The 13796-nt window shown below is 48.4% G+C and overlaps 1 protein-coding gene across 3 annotated transcripts in view; it reads left to right on the forward strand.

Moving 5' to 3' along the window:
- Window positions 1–11751, forward strand: part of PTPN6 (protein tyrosine phosphatase non-receptor type 6) — a 49120-nt gene extending 37369 nt beyond the window's left edge. For all 3 annotated transcript variants that reach the window (XM_082206082.1, XM_082206083.1, XM_082206084.1), the window contains 4 exons: window positions 5896–5963; window positions 7871–8022; window positions 9005–9093; window positions 10494–11751. In XM_082206082.1, coding sequence (XP_082062208.1) covers window positions 5896–5963; window positions 7871–8022; window positions 9005–9093; window positions 10494–10608 — 424 coding nt within the window. In that variant the 3' untranslated portion in view covers window positions 10609–11751. The remainder of the gene's footprint in view (window positions 1–5895; window positions 5964–7870; window positions 8023–9004; window positions 9094–10493) is intronic.
- The last annotated feature ends 2045 nt before the right edge of the window (window positions 11752–13796 follow it).

A 13796-nucleotide genomic window follows, 5' to 3' on the forward strand; every position in this document is an offset into this window, starting at 1 on the left:
GACTCCGGTTCCCCTTCCCACATTACCAAATACTCTACTTGCTCTCCCTTCCACCTGGAATCTAGAATCTCCGCTACATGGTAGCTGTGTTCTTTTTCCTCCATCGCTGGTCCCCTATTGACCCTCCCCTCTCTGTCCCCTATATACGGTGACAGCAACGATCTGTGGAACACTGGGTGCAACTTCATGTGGTTCGGTAACCGGAGTCTGAAAGCCACTGGGTTGACCTGTTGCGTGACTTCAAATGGGCCCAGTCTTTTGGGTCTTAACTTCTTACAACCTCCTTTAAATGGTAACCCTTGGGTGGACAGCCACACCTGGTCTCCCACCCTAATGCTTTCCCCTTCCCTTCTGGTTTTGTCTGCCTGCCTCTTATATTCCTCCTTCGCCCGGTTTAAATTAAGTTGGAGTTGGCGATGGATCGCTTCCATTTCTTCAACGAACTGTTCTGCTGCTGGAACGCTCCAGTTCTCCCCCTCCCCCCCTGGGAAGGCTCGGGGATGACACCCGTGATTGGCCAAAAAAGGGCTCATCCCCGTGGACACGTTCTCTGCATTGTTGTAAGCAAATTCTGCCAACGCCAGCTTCTCCACCCAATCATTCTCTCTGTCATTAACATAACACCTCAAATATTGCTGGAGGACACCATTAGCTCTTCCCGCCTGCCCGTTGGTTTCTGGATGACGGGCAGTAGAGAAATTAACCTCTACATGCAGTAAGCTCATGAGCTTCCTCCAGAACCTGGAAGTAAATTGTTTCCCTCGGTCCGAAACCACCCTCAAGGGGGCGCCATGCAACCTAAACACATTTTCCACAAACAATTTGGCGGTTTCTTCTGCTGTGACCGCATGTGAGCAGGCTATAAAGTGGGCCATCTTGGTTAACAGATCTACCACCACCATAATGGCTGTTTTCCCTTTGGACCTGGGCAGATCAGTCATGAAATCTATTGCCACTGCCTCCCACGGTCTTTCCGGCGTGGGTAGTGGTTCTAATAAACCTGCCGGCGCCCGCCTCTCCCCCTTGGCTCGTTGGCATCGGTCACACCCTCTCACATACTCCTGTACATCTTCCCTAACCTTGGGCCACCAGAATTCCCTGGTAACCAGCCACATGGTTTTGTGTTGCCCAAAATGCCCTGCTGTGGGGTTATCGTGCAGTTGCTTGAGTACCTTTTCCCTCAATTCCCCTTCAGGTATGTATAACGCTCCCTTGTAGTACAACGCCCCATTTCTCTCCTCAAAACCCCCGGGTTTGTCTCCCTCCCTCCTAAGACTCCTGAGTTTGTCCTGGGCGTATTCATCCTGCCCCGTTCCCTCTACCAGTTCCCTTTGCCCCACCAATGCCGCCCCACACACCCAGCGGTCCTCGGGAATGACATGGGTCTCTTCGGGTGCACCCTCTCCCTCCACATATTCAGGTTTGCGTGAGAGAGCGTCCGCCCTAACGTTCTCCGGGCCTGGTACGTAACAAATCTCAAAGTTAAATTTGGAGAACTCCTGGGCCCATCTCAACTGCCGTTGGTTGAGCACTCGCGCAGTTCTCCAATACTCTAGATTCTTATGGTCCGTGCACACTTGCACCTTCTGTTGTGCACCAATTAGTAGGTGCCTCCATCTCCGGAAGGCCTCATAAATTGCAAGAAGTTCCCGGTCGTACACCGTGTAGTTCCTCTCAGACTTGTTCAGCTTTCGCGAAAAGAAGGCACACGGTCGCCACTCTGACCCCTCCTTCCCCGGCTGCAGAAGAAGCACCGCCCCTATGGCTCTGTCCGACGCGTCTGTTTCGACCCTCAGCTTTTTTTGTAAATCCACATGTAGAAGTTGTTCGTCAGAGGCGAAGGCCCTTTTCAGTTCCTCAAACGCTCGCTCCGCCTCCCCCGTCCAAACAAACTTCTTTTTGCTGCTGAGACAGTCCGTGATGGGCGCCGTCAGGTGGGCGAAGTTTCGGATGAACTTACGATAAAAGTTTCCAAACCCTAGGAACCTCTGCACATCCTTCTTGGTCTTGGGTGTTTTCCATTCCAGCACCGCTTGAACCTTGCCGGGGTCCATGGCCAACCCCTTATCTGACAAGCGGTACCCCAGGAATTCCACCTCCTTGGTATGAAACTGACACTTCTCCAGTTTCACCCACAGTCTGTTGGCTTGCAGCCTGCTCAACACTTCTCTGACGTCTCTCACATGTTGCTCCTCATTCTCCGAATACACCAACACGTCATCTAAGAAGGCCACGCAATTCTTGTAGAGCAAAGGCCCCAGTACGTGGTTCATGAAAGCTTGAAAACACGCGGAGCCTGTTTGTAATCCAAAAGGCATAACTAAGTATTCAAATGCCCCCAAAGGGGTGAACATGGTGGTCTTCCATTCATCCCCTTTCCTTATACGTATCAGGTTGTACGCCCCCCTTAGGTCCAGCTTTGTAAAAATCTTTCCCTTCCGCACCCTGGTCAAAATATCATCAATCCTGGGCATAGGAAAAGCCGCCGGCTCGGTCACTGCATTTAAGGCCCGAAAGTCACATACCAGCCTCGGCTTGTCCGTGTGTTTTTTGTCCACAAAAAACACTGGGCTACCCCCCGCTGCCTTGGACTCTCTGATGAAGCCTCTCTTCAGGTTCTTGTCAATGAACGCTCGCAACTCCTGCATTTCCCTGTCTGACATGGCATACAACTTGCCTACAGGAAGCTGTGCTCCGGGGAGTAAATTGATCTGGCAATCAAAGGGTCTATGCGGAGGTAGTTGGTCAGCTTCCTTCTCGCTGAACACGTCGCTGAGATCAGCATACTGTGGTGGCACCTTCCCCTTCTCCATTACTTCAGTCCCTGCCAGGGTGGCTTGGGCCCCTGCTGACCCCTTTTCCCCCCTGCAGTGTTCTAAGCAATGTGCGGAACCGAAGGAAACCACTCTTTGATGCCAGCCCACCAGCGGATCATGTAGGGCTAGCCAGCTCATTCCCAAAATAATGGGAGCACCTCCCAAGGTGGCCACATTAAACGCTATCAGTTCTGTGTGCCTTGCCACCCTCATTATCATTGGGATGGTCTGCAAGCTGACTCCTCCTCCCAACAGTTCCCTGCCATCGATCGTGGTCACCTGCAGGGGGTTGCTTAAAGGGATAGTCTGTATCTGGTGTTCAGCAGCAAACTCCTTGCTCATAAAATTGCAGGAGCTGCCTGAGTCCAACAGTGCCTTTATTTTTAGGGGGTGTCCATTTTGCAGCTCTAGCGACACTTCAATCACTAGAGCAGGTCGAGGAGCTTCTGGCACTGGCACTTGGGGAAGGGGCACTTTCACTGCTCTTTGGCCTGGCTGCAGTGCCCTGATGGCAACCAGGCGTTGGCTTTTACCTGCTCCGTTTCTCCCTGCTCTTCCCCCTCAACAGCTCCCACCATTCCTTGCCATTCCTTCCTCTGGGGGCAGACTCTGGCAAAGTGGCCTGGCTGTTGGCAGAGATAGCATTTCCGGGCTCCCTTTCCCTCCTTCTTCGCCCCCTCACTGGGCTTTGAAACTGCGCGCGCGCGGGCTGTTCCGATTTCCATCGGCTCTGCCGGCGGGAAAGCTGGCTCAGGAATGTCTGGAATGCGTAACTCCTTCCAACGTTCCCCTCTCCCTTCCCGCCTCTCCAAGGCTCTTGCCTCCTGGCGCGCTCCAATGGTCAGCGCAGATTTGGTCAGCTGATCCATAGACACCGCCCTGGGGCTCCTGGCCAGCTCGTCTTTCACAGCTGAAGAAAGACCTTCTTCAAATAGCATCTGAATGGGTGCTGCCGATAAATCCCACCCCAATCTGTGAATCAGCATGGTAAATTCAGTCCAGTACTCACGGACAGATCTGCTTCCCTGCTTGCAAGCCATTAACTGTCTGCGCACCACCCCTTCCTCAATGTCGCTGGAAAACATGATATCCATTGCACGAAAGAATTTCATAGTGTCCTTTAGGATATCGTTGTGCGTTGCCATCAGGGGTCGAACCCAGTCTCGCGCGCCCTTCTCAAGATGCCCAATTACAAAAGCAACTCGAGATTCCTCATCAGGGAACTCATCAAACTGGACATTCAGGGCATATTGCATTTCAGTCCTAAAGGCATGGTAATCCTTGGGGTCCCCCCCAAACTTCTGCACCAATCCTGGTACCTTTCTGGGGAACTGAGTGGTTCTCCCCTTCTTGTCTGCATCTTGAGCCCTCCTCTCCTCGAGCCTCGCCGTCTGCAGCGCCAGTTGGACCTCCAATGCTCGGTATCTTTCTTCCAAGCTTGGATCAGCTCCTCCCCCTGCTACTCCGGCTCCGGCTGGGTCGCTCATGATGCTTTCTCCTGCACAGGCAGCGTACAGAGACTGTCGGACTGCTATCAGGGGATGATTAGCTGCTTGTGCTTAAAATGGTGCCCCTTCAGAGTTTGTGCGGCCCCACAAACCTCTGTGTGTGACAGAGCTCCTCAGACATGTCTGCTCTAGTCACTATTAGAGTCCGACAGTGGCTGTTTGCGGAAACGCCTCCAACAAAGAAGTTCCTTAACGGAAACACGTCTCCTGGACTCACGACGTGACAGCTTCCGACGAAGCATGGGTCTCCCTGCAGTTGCTTCTGACACCTCCCCACTATTTTCGCTGGACGTGTCTCTCACCCCTTTCTCTCCCCTGCTTCCTGCCTGCGTTGCTGCGTCTCTCTCAGTATTACTGAGATCCTCCTCCAGAGACCCCGCGCTCCCCCTGCTGGTCCCTGCTTTGGCTGTTGAGTCTCTCCCCGTCTCTGGGAGCCCTATCACCTCCTTTCCCTCTGATGTCAGTTCCCTGACAGGTTCATTATTAGTGGTCAGTGTATAAGTTCTTGGTTCATGAACTTGGTTTAAACAAAAACAAATATGAAACAGGATAGAAGAAAATTAACAGATAACGTTCAACATCGCGTAGCCTGATCAGGAGCCCTTGTGGTTGTTGTGCTTAGATTAAGTATGAGTAATAGTCACTTTTCCTCTTGCGTTACCAATGAAACAAAGTGTTGGTATATTAATGAACATGGGAGGGGGTTCAAAGCGAATATAAAAATCTATGTTTAAATTTAGATCAACCAGATTGAGCCTAATTCTGATGGGGGAGGGATTTTTCATTTTCTGGAATACTGCCATATGCTATGAAATTAAACCACACTTGGGGTAAAGCCATCTTCTTTGATCTACCCACATGTCAACTGTAGTTTATTTGTTAATCTCTCAAGCAGGGATGTTTACGTAAAATAAATTTTCCGAAAGGACAAGGCAGATTCACGGAGGGCGGTGGATCTATCAGCAACCACTAGCCATAAGAGCTAAGTGAAACCTCCCTATATAGAGGCAATGGATACCTAAGTATACTGGATGTTGGGATGCGGGTGGTGCTGTGGGTTAAACCACAGAGCCTAGGACGTGCTGATCAGAAGGTCGGCGGTTCAAATCCCCACGATGGGGTGAGCTCCCGTTGCTCGGTCCCTGCTCCTGCCAACCTAGCAGTTCGAAAGCACGTCAAAGTGCAAGTAGATAAATAGGTACCACTCCGGCAGGAAGGTAAACGGCGTTTCTATGCGCTGCTCTGGTTTGCCAGTAGCGGCTTAGTCATGCTGGCCACATGACCCAGAAGCTGTACGCCAGCTCCCTCGGCCAATAAAGCGAGATGGGCGTCGCAACCCCAGAGTCGGTCACGACTGGACCTAATGGTCAGGGGTCCCTTTACTTTTATACTGGATGTTGGGGGCACAAAGGCAACCTGGGAAGGGAAATGCAAATGTCCAGAGACTGCTGCTCTAACTACAGTCTTGGACTAACTGTGGCTTGGTAGGTTCTAGCAAGGGAAGCCTTGTCTCTTTTCTGCATGTAGAACATACTGCCGCATGTCTCCCTAATCTCCACCTCTCCCTACAGTGCTGGGATTGGTCGCACCGGGACCATCATAGTCATCGATATGATTGTGGATTTGATCTCCATCAAAGGTTAGGTCACTTCTTGTTTTGAATCCTGGTGGCCATTCTATTCCTTGGTCCCACTTTGCCGCTGGCCAGGGTTAAGCCCCTTGCCTTCCTGGTCACATAGATGGGAAAACGAGAATAGCCAAAGCCTGTCCCGTAAATGACACAGGACTTCCCATCCCCTGTTTGCCCTCTTGAGACGCAAGGGTGAATTAAAACCCAGTACAAATTACATTATAACCATGAACTAAAACCAATAATCAATAGCAAAGTAACATTGTAGCAGCACAGCAGGAGTGGGGGGGGAGCCTGGGTAAAGATGGGCATCTTCTTCTTGTTGTTATTTTGTATTCTTTATTGAAAAGAAAAAAATACAACATTACAAGTGCACAGAGTAAAATAAGACTCGAAGAAGAAGAAGAAACAAGAAATAGTACCCATGTAGAAAACAGAACAGAACAACAATACAATACAAAAAAGCGGGGGAAATTGTTATTGTAGTTAACCAAATATTGTTAAATTTGTCCATGGCAAGTCTACGTTTGTACACAACTTGTTCATGTGTAGCGAGTTTGTACATATCTTCAGTTGTTAAAGGGATCCTCATCTTTATTTTTCCAGTTCATCAATACCTGTATTTTTGCCGTACAAAGGCCTCGGGGAGTCCATTTATATTGTCCTTTTCTTAGATTCCATGTGTTGGGTATATAACTCAAAAGGACAGTCTCCTCTGCAAATTTAAGATTGTTCCGTACAGTCATGTCGACCGTCTCTATGACCTTCTGCCAGAAAATTTTTCAATGTAGGACATTGTACAAACATTTGTACATCAGGGAAGCATTATCCCACCTCCAGCAGCTAGATGTCTTTGATAGGTGTATCTCGACTATTCATGGATGAGCATTGAGCTCAGTGGGAGACTTGAGCTCATGTCTAAAGCTGCTGCCAGCTCTGGGAGGAAGCATGGGTGAATTAAGCAGGACCTACTTCCGAGTAAGCATGCATAGGATTGGGCTGCACATCCCTCCTAATGAAATCAGTGGGACATAAACGTACTTTGCTGGATCGTGGCCTGCATTATTCCCGTGCTTGCTACAGAATATTTTATTATGGAATGCGATGTTTTATATTTCATAACTTATATGTTGCTCTTAGTGCCGTGTGCAAGGAAAAATAAAGACAGCAATCCCATGCCTGCTTACTTGGGAGCGAGCAAGCCCTGTTTTATTCAGTGCCACTTGCTTACGATTGGCCTGTAAGTCTTGAATGACTTCTTCCCCCGTTTATTTATTACACTGTAGAATCAAAGTTGGAACAGTTCCTGAGGATCCTCTAGTCCAGCCCCAAGCGGGGATTGAACCTGCAACCTTGGTGCTATAGCCAGCCTCACAGCTCCTTTTGCTTGAAAGATTGCTACCTGAAGAGTGGGATTAAAATACATCAGTTTAATAAATGAAAAATAACTCTTAAGCCATCCACGAACCTCCTGCATGGTGCATGGACAGCTTGCCAACCCAACAGTTCCAAATGCAACGTGGTCTGGCACAAGAGGGCAGTGCTATGTCAGAAAACACGAAAACCTATTCCGGGAAGGATAGCGGGAGGGTGCCGCCCTCCTCTGTGTCCTCTCTTTTTGTTACGGTTCCTTAATTTTTCAGACTGCAGAGCAGGGTCAATAGTGACTCAACAAATGCCTTGCTGCTGCAGTTGTACTGCTGTGGCCTAAGGAGGTTACCTGTCGAGATACAGCAGGCAGACAATTCTCAGCCTCTTGCAGAAGACATATCTTGCCTGAAGACCTTCCTGCAAAGAGCCAAGCCTACATAGCAGAGCCCTGTGAAAGTGCAGTTATTCTTAAGAATTTCTAGTTCCTAGCTCTAACCAACTGAGCTATCCACATTCTGCCTCCCCCCCCTTTTTCTTCCTTCCAGGGTTTGACTGTGATATCGACATCCCAAAGGCCATTCAGATGGTTCGCTCCCAGCGCTCAGGCATGGTGCAGACCGAAGCACAGTACAAGTTCATCTACATGGCTATCTGCCAGTTCATAGAGACCACTAAGAAGAAGCTGGATGTTATGCAGGTATGGGACTGGCATGCGGTGGTCACTATCATTAGCATCTTCTGCTTTATGAAAGATGCCCCACATCCTCAAGGAGATCGTAGTAGGGACGTGGGTGGAGCTGTGGTCTAAACCACTGAACTTCTTGGGCTTGCCGATCTGAAGGTCTGCAGTTCGAATCCCTGCGACAGAGTGAGCTCCTGTTGCTCTGTCCTAGCACCTGCCAACCTAGCAGTTTGAAAGCACACCAGTGCAAGTAGATAAATAGGTACCGCTCCGGCGGAAAGGTAAACGGCGTTTCCGTTAGCTCTGGTTTTCGTCACGGTGTTCCGTTGTGCCAGAAGCAGTTTAGTCATGCTGGCCACATGACCCGGAAAGCTGTCTGTTGGCAAACGCCAGCTCCCTCGGCCTGAAAGCGAGATGAGCACCGCAACTCCATAGCCACCTTTGACTGGACTTAACCATCCAGGAGTCCTTTACCTTTACCTTTTACCTAGCTGGGTGACACACCTCCTCTGGCAGTGTTGCCGGGGACAGACATTTAGATTCTAGCACCTTGTATAATTAGGCATTGCAAAGTGTACCCCAAGTATCTGTGTGCATGTGTGTGTGTGCAAGCACAATCCCTGCGTGACCCCAAAGCAGCCAGCTGCACACTTGCTAGGAATGACATGGCCATTTTGGTCTGCATTTGACTCAGTCATAAGCCCTCCAATGTCCTGGAGAGGCCCAGAGTTACAGCAAGAAGAGAAGGATTTCCCCCAGAGATAGCAGGTCAGGCAGAGTGGGGAGGAGAAAGGGGGAATGGCTTTCTACTTCTGCTCCCTCCCCCCTTGGTTGCACCTGCACCTTTGCCTCTTATCTTCTCCTTCCTGACTAAATGGGGCCCCTCACTGTGCGAGGAAACACTGCGTTGCCCAAAGGACCACAGCGCCACTGGGCTCCATGCCATAAATCCCCTTATATAGAGATTTATACATATATTTCTCTCTCTCTGCTGCAGACTACGAAAGGAAAACCAAGCGAATCTGAATATGGGAATATAACCTACCCACCCGCACAGAAGATAAAGGCTTCACGAAAATCCTCTAAGTAAGAACACAAGCATGGCAGCCGTTAGAGCATCTCTCCCAGTTGTAACTATCTTACGGTGTAGATAAATAGAACATCGACGAAGGCAACCTGTAATGTTTTTGGAGTGATGGTGCTTTAGGAATGACGTTCCTGTCCTCCCTCCAAACACCAAAATTTGTGGGTTGCATGACCCCTTCATGGGGAATTTTTGTGGAGTTGGCACCCGTGGTCCACTTGAAGCTTGAGCGCTTGGGGGCAAGAGTAAGGACTAGCCCATTTTCACAGCATGTAAAGCAAATTGCTGATTCAGGTGCTGACTCAGCAGTATGTGTGCCAGCACCAAGCTACAAAGCTGAGCTCACACAACAACCTGCTGTGATAGCATCATCATCATCATCATCATCATCATCATCATCATGAAAGATGACATGGTGGGTCAGGGACTGTTATTATGATTATTTTATCATTATGCTGTCTATGATTGTGCTTTGCATTATGCTTTGTTTTATTATTATGCTCCATAACATGTACGCTGCCCTGGGACCTTTTGTTAAAGGGTGGTATATAAATTGTAGTTGTAATGATAAATCATAGAATCATAGAGTTGGAAGAGACCACAAGGGCCATCGAGTCCAACCCCCTGCCAAGCAGGAAACACCATCAGAGCACTCCTGACATATGGTTGTCAAGCCTCTGCTTAAAGACCTCCAAAGTAGGAGACTCCACCACACTCCTTGGCAGCAAATTCCACTGTCGAACTTCCTGACAGTAAGAGCTGTTCGACAAAAGGTCCCAGGGCAGCATACATGTTATGGAGCATAATAAAAAATAGCATAATGCAAAGCACAATCATAGACAGCATAATGATAAAATAATCATAATAACAGTCCCTGACCCACCATGTCATCTTTCACATGGATCCAAGGGGACATGGTATGATGTGATGGACAATTTCAACGATCAGTTTCTGCTGTTTTCACTAGGGTTTTTTTTTGCCATATGTTTCCCTCATACAGTCATACCTCGGGTTACAGACTCTTCAGGTTGTGTTTTTTTGGGTTACGGACCCGCCTAAACCTGGAAGTACCAAAACGGGTTACTTCTGGGTTTTGGGGGTCGCGCATGCGCAGAAGCACTAAATCGCAACCTGTGCGTGTGCAGATGAACTGCTGCGGGTTGTGAACACTGTGGGTTGCGAACGTGCTTCCCGCACGGATCACATTTGCAACCCGAGCGTCCACTGTATTTTAAGAGATGGCAGCATATAAAACAACACAAGGCCATGGCTTGGCCTTACAGCTTAGCCACCCCCATCTTCCAGTCAGTACTTCCTCCCTCCCTCCCTCCCTTTATTCTAGGTTCCGTTATCGTTAAGAGTGCTCATTCTGCTTTCTGTTCTTCCCTTTCTCCTTTCACAGGCAGAAGGATGAAGCAACCCTGTATGAGAATTTAGGCAAAAAAGAGGAAAAAGGGCAAAAGCAGTGGCCTTCAGGGAAGGAGAAGAAACCAAAGGGCTCCCTGAAGAAAAAATAATGCCATAGATAATCTTCCACCCGCCTGGCTCCATTCGCAGCAGACACAAATTGTCTATTCCCCCCCACACCCCTGCTGAGAACTTCCTCCAAAAGGTTTACTGAGCTACGGAGGGCTAGCCCAAGAGATTTGGGTGCCTGAAGTGGGAAACCCAGATGGCACCTTTCCATTCGCCTCCTACTAATGAATGCAATTCCTCCTGCTTCTCCTGTGACCCAACATACTAATCCCATACACCTCTTGGACTCCCCAGTGCACTTGCAAATTCATTCGGCGTTCCAGCCTTCACCTTTTCTAAAAGGCAGTTTTTGAATGCTTGAAACATGCCCCAGCCACCATTAAAGTCCAAACCATAACAATTATTGGGCGAGGGCAATAGGTCAGCGGTAAGACACTTGCTTTGCATGCAGAAGATCCCAAATTTAATCCCTGGCATCTCCCGATGGGGCTGGAAGAGATCCCTCTCTGAATTCCTAGAGACCAGCTTCCAGCCAATGTTGACAATTCTGAGCTTAGATGCAGAGGCAGATTAAGAACTTTAGAGGCCCCAAGCACTTAAAATATTTTGGTGCCTATACACACACACACACACACACACACACCATAAAAAAATTAGTTTAGAACTGAAACAAAACCTACAGTAAGATGGAAAATAATGCTTGTTTCTGTACGCTTCCATTTTATTTATATTTGGGGGGGGGGAAATCTCCTACCTTTTCTAATTGCAAAGCCTTTAATCAGATCCTCAAAACCAATATTACACAACAGATCTGTTCTATACTTCGTAGAGATAAGGTATCCAGCCTGCCTTGTTGCATAGTTGTTCAGTTGCGATTTTTAGCTGAAAAAAATGAATGCTCTGCTGAGCAATTTGTGCGCATTGAAGTTAAAAATTTGGCAATGGAAAATTTCCCTAAGCATGGGCTTGTTTTGCTTAATGGTGAGTCAAGCCCTGGCTAGATGGACCAATGGGCTGCTGATCCTGAGCTTTCCAGTGTTTCCATGACCCTAAAATAAGATCCCAAGCACAGGTCCTTATGAGACTGCCTAATTTCTACAGGGGAGCCCTTCAAAACCACTGTCCTAGGTCACCACTCTGTTCTGTGATGTGTTGGCTGGTTTTGTCGTCGTTCTACACAGCAGTCATAAGGATTAATGCAAAAGTGCCATGGATTGATGTTCTTTGAGCTCCGCCTAGCACAGAATCTGTGCTTTTTGCTGTGCCATCTACCACTGCAAGTTTTGATTTGATGATGGGTTTCTTTCCGGGACAGAGCGGTGGGTGGGACTCCATATAAAAACATGCAAATTCACAAGGATCGGTTTTAATTCAGCCGGATCTCACTTTTATCTAGACCCCTTGGGAGAGCAAGTGTCTGGGGGGGGGGACTTTCTTTGTCTGGGGGAAGAGAAGCAACAAAAATAGGTTATTCCCATGGGCCCAGAAAACACAGCTGGGTGTCCCACTGAATGCACTTCAGAGTAGAAGAAGAAGAAGAAGAGTTTGGATTTGATATCCCGCCTTTCACTCCCCTTCAGGAGTCTCAAAGCGGCTAACATTCTCCTTTCCCTTCCTCCCCCACAACAAACACTCTGTGAGGTGAGTGGGGCTGAGAGACTTCACAGAAGTGTGACTGGCCCAAGGTCACCCAGCAGCTGCATGTGGAGGAGCGGAGACACGAACCCGGTTTCCCAGATTACGTGACTACCGCTCTTAACCACTACACCACACTGTAGACAGGTATACAATCGCACTGGTGGAAGGCTAGCACTCCTGCCATTTCCCCCTTAGTCCCTTAGTCTTGAGAGCTTGAGTCTTCTTTTTATCATGACCTCTAGCCTAGGCTATTCCATTACAGCAAGCCCCGTCAGGCTGAGAAGCAGTATAAAGTGCCCTTGGGATCAACGTTGCTTCTGTAACTTCACTTTTTGGTTCCCTGTCTTTCTCTCCCCTGCTCAAATGCTTCACCTAACTGGTCAAAGCCATCCTTGCCTTGTGCAACCTCCAGCTCAAATGCCAACCTCTGCTCAGCCACCGAACCTTACCGCTGTGCTGTGTGTAAATAATGGATAATTTTCTAATCCAGTGGATTGGTTTTCTTGACTTGTAAATAAACCAGATTTTTGTTTGATTTGCATGAAGACTTTTTTTTTAATCGTTAAAAGAGTTCCATACTGAACTTGCAAGAGAGTGAATAAAATTGCTGGGACTCTGGAAACGATCTACTGGTGCTGCTGGAAAACAGGGAGATTTCTTCAGTCAATGTGCTGCGGACAGCACATGCCAGAAGCCGTTTCCTGCTCCCAGCCTCAGAGAGCTCCAACTTTGTTCTTGATTTATTTTTGCTTCCAATGCAAAGATGCCTAGATCTAATAAGCAGTGAAATCTGGGGTGTGGGTGTGGGGCACACACAGCACCTCCCGTGTAAGTCCCAAATCCAGACAGTACTAAAGTGCTTTATAATATTGGGCACAGATGCTGCAAGGTTGTCAACAAGGACGTCCGAGAGTAAAATATGACATACCCATGTCCCTTTGCATGCTCTTTGGTAGAGGTCAGCAAACTTTTTCAGCAGGGGGCCGGTCCACTGTGTCAGCTTCGCCTTTGAGCCAGTGCCAACGACTGGGCTCAACCTCTTGAGGGCCAGGCGAGCTGTGAAAACGCTCCCAGAGACCTTCCACTGCAGGGAGCAGGTCTAAGTGCTGTGGACTCACAACTTAGAGCTGTGAGCACCAAACTCAGTTCCAAAAGTCAGCGGAGCACAGCAGAGCATGAACCACACGAACGACAGCTCTGAAGTATAACTTCTTTTATTCTCTACAGCTACTGCATAAACTAACTAAAGACTAATCGGAGACGCTGGACTGCATGAGTGTTACAGCTGCTTGAGCAGTCACCTTATCTATATACAGATAACACTCAGGCTAGAGAAGCGATGAGCAAAATCTGCCCCCCTCCTTTCTGGAACATTGTCAGCAGATTCTTGCAATGGGAGGGGTAAAACATCCTCACACTGTCCCTCAGAACTTGTGGGGGGCCAGATTATATTTTGAAGAAAAAAATGAATGAATTCCTATGCCCCACAAATAACCCAGAGATGCATTTTAAATAAAAGCACGCATTCTACTCATGTAAAAACACACTGATTCCAGGACCGTCCGCAGGCCAGATTTAGAAGGTGATTGGG

This window comes from Podarcis vaucheri (assembly GCF_965113315.1).
Source record: "Podarcis vaucheri genome assembly, chromosome: 17".
NCBI classification, from domain to species: domain Eukaryota; kingdom Metazoa; phylum Chordata; class Lepidosauria; order Squamata; family Lacertidae; genus Podarcis; species Podarcis vaucheri.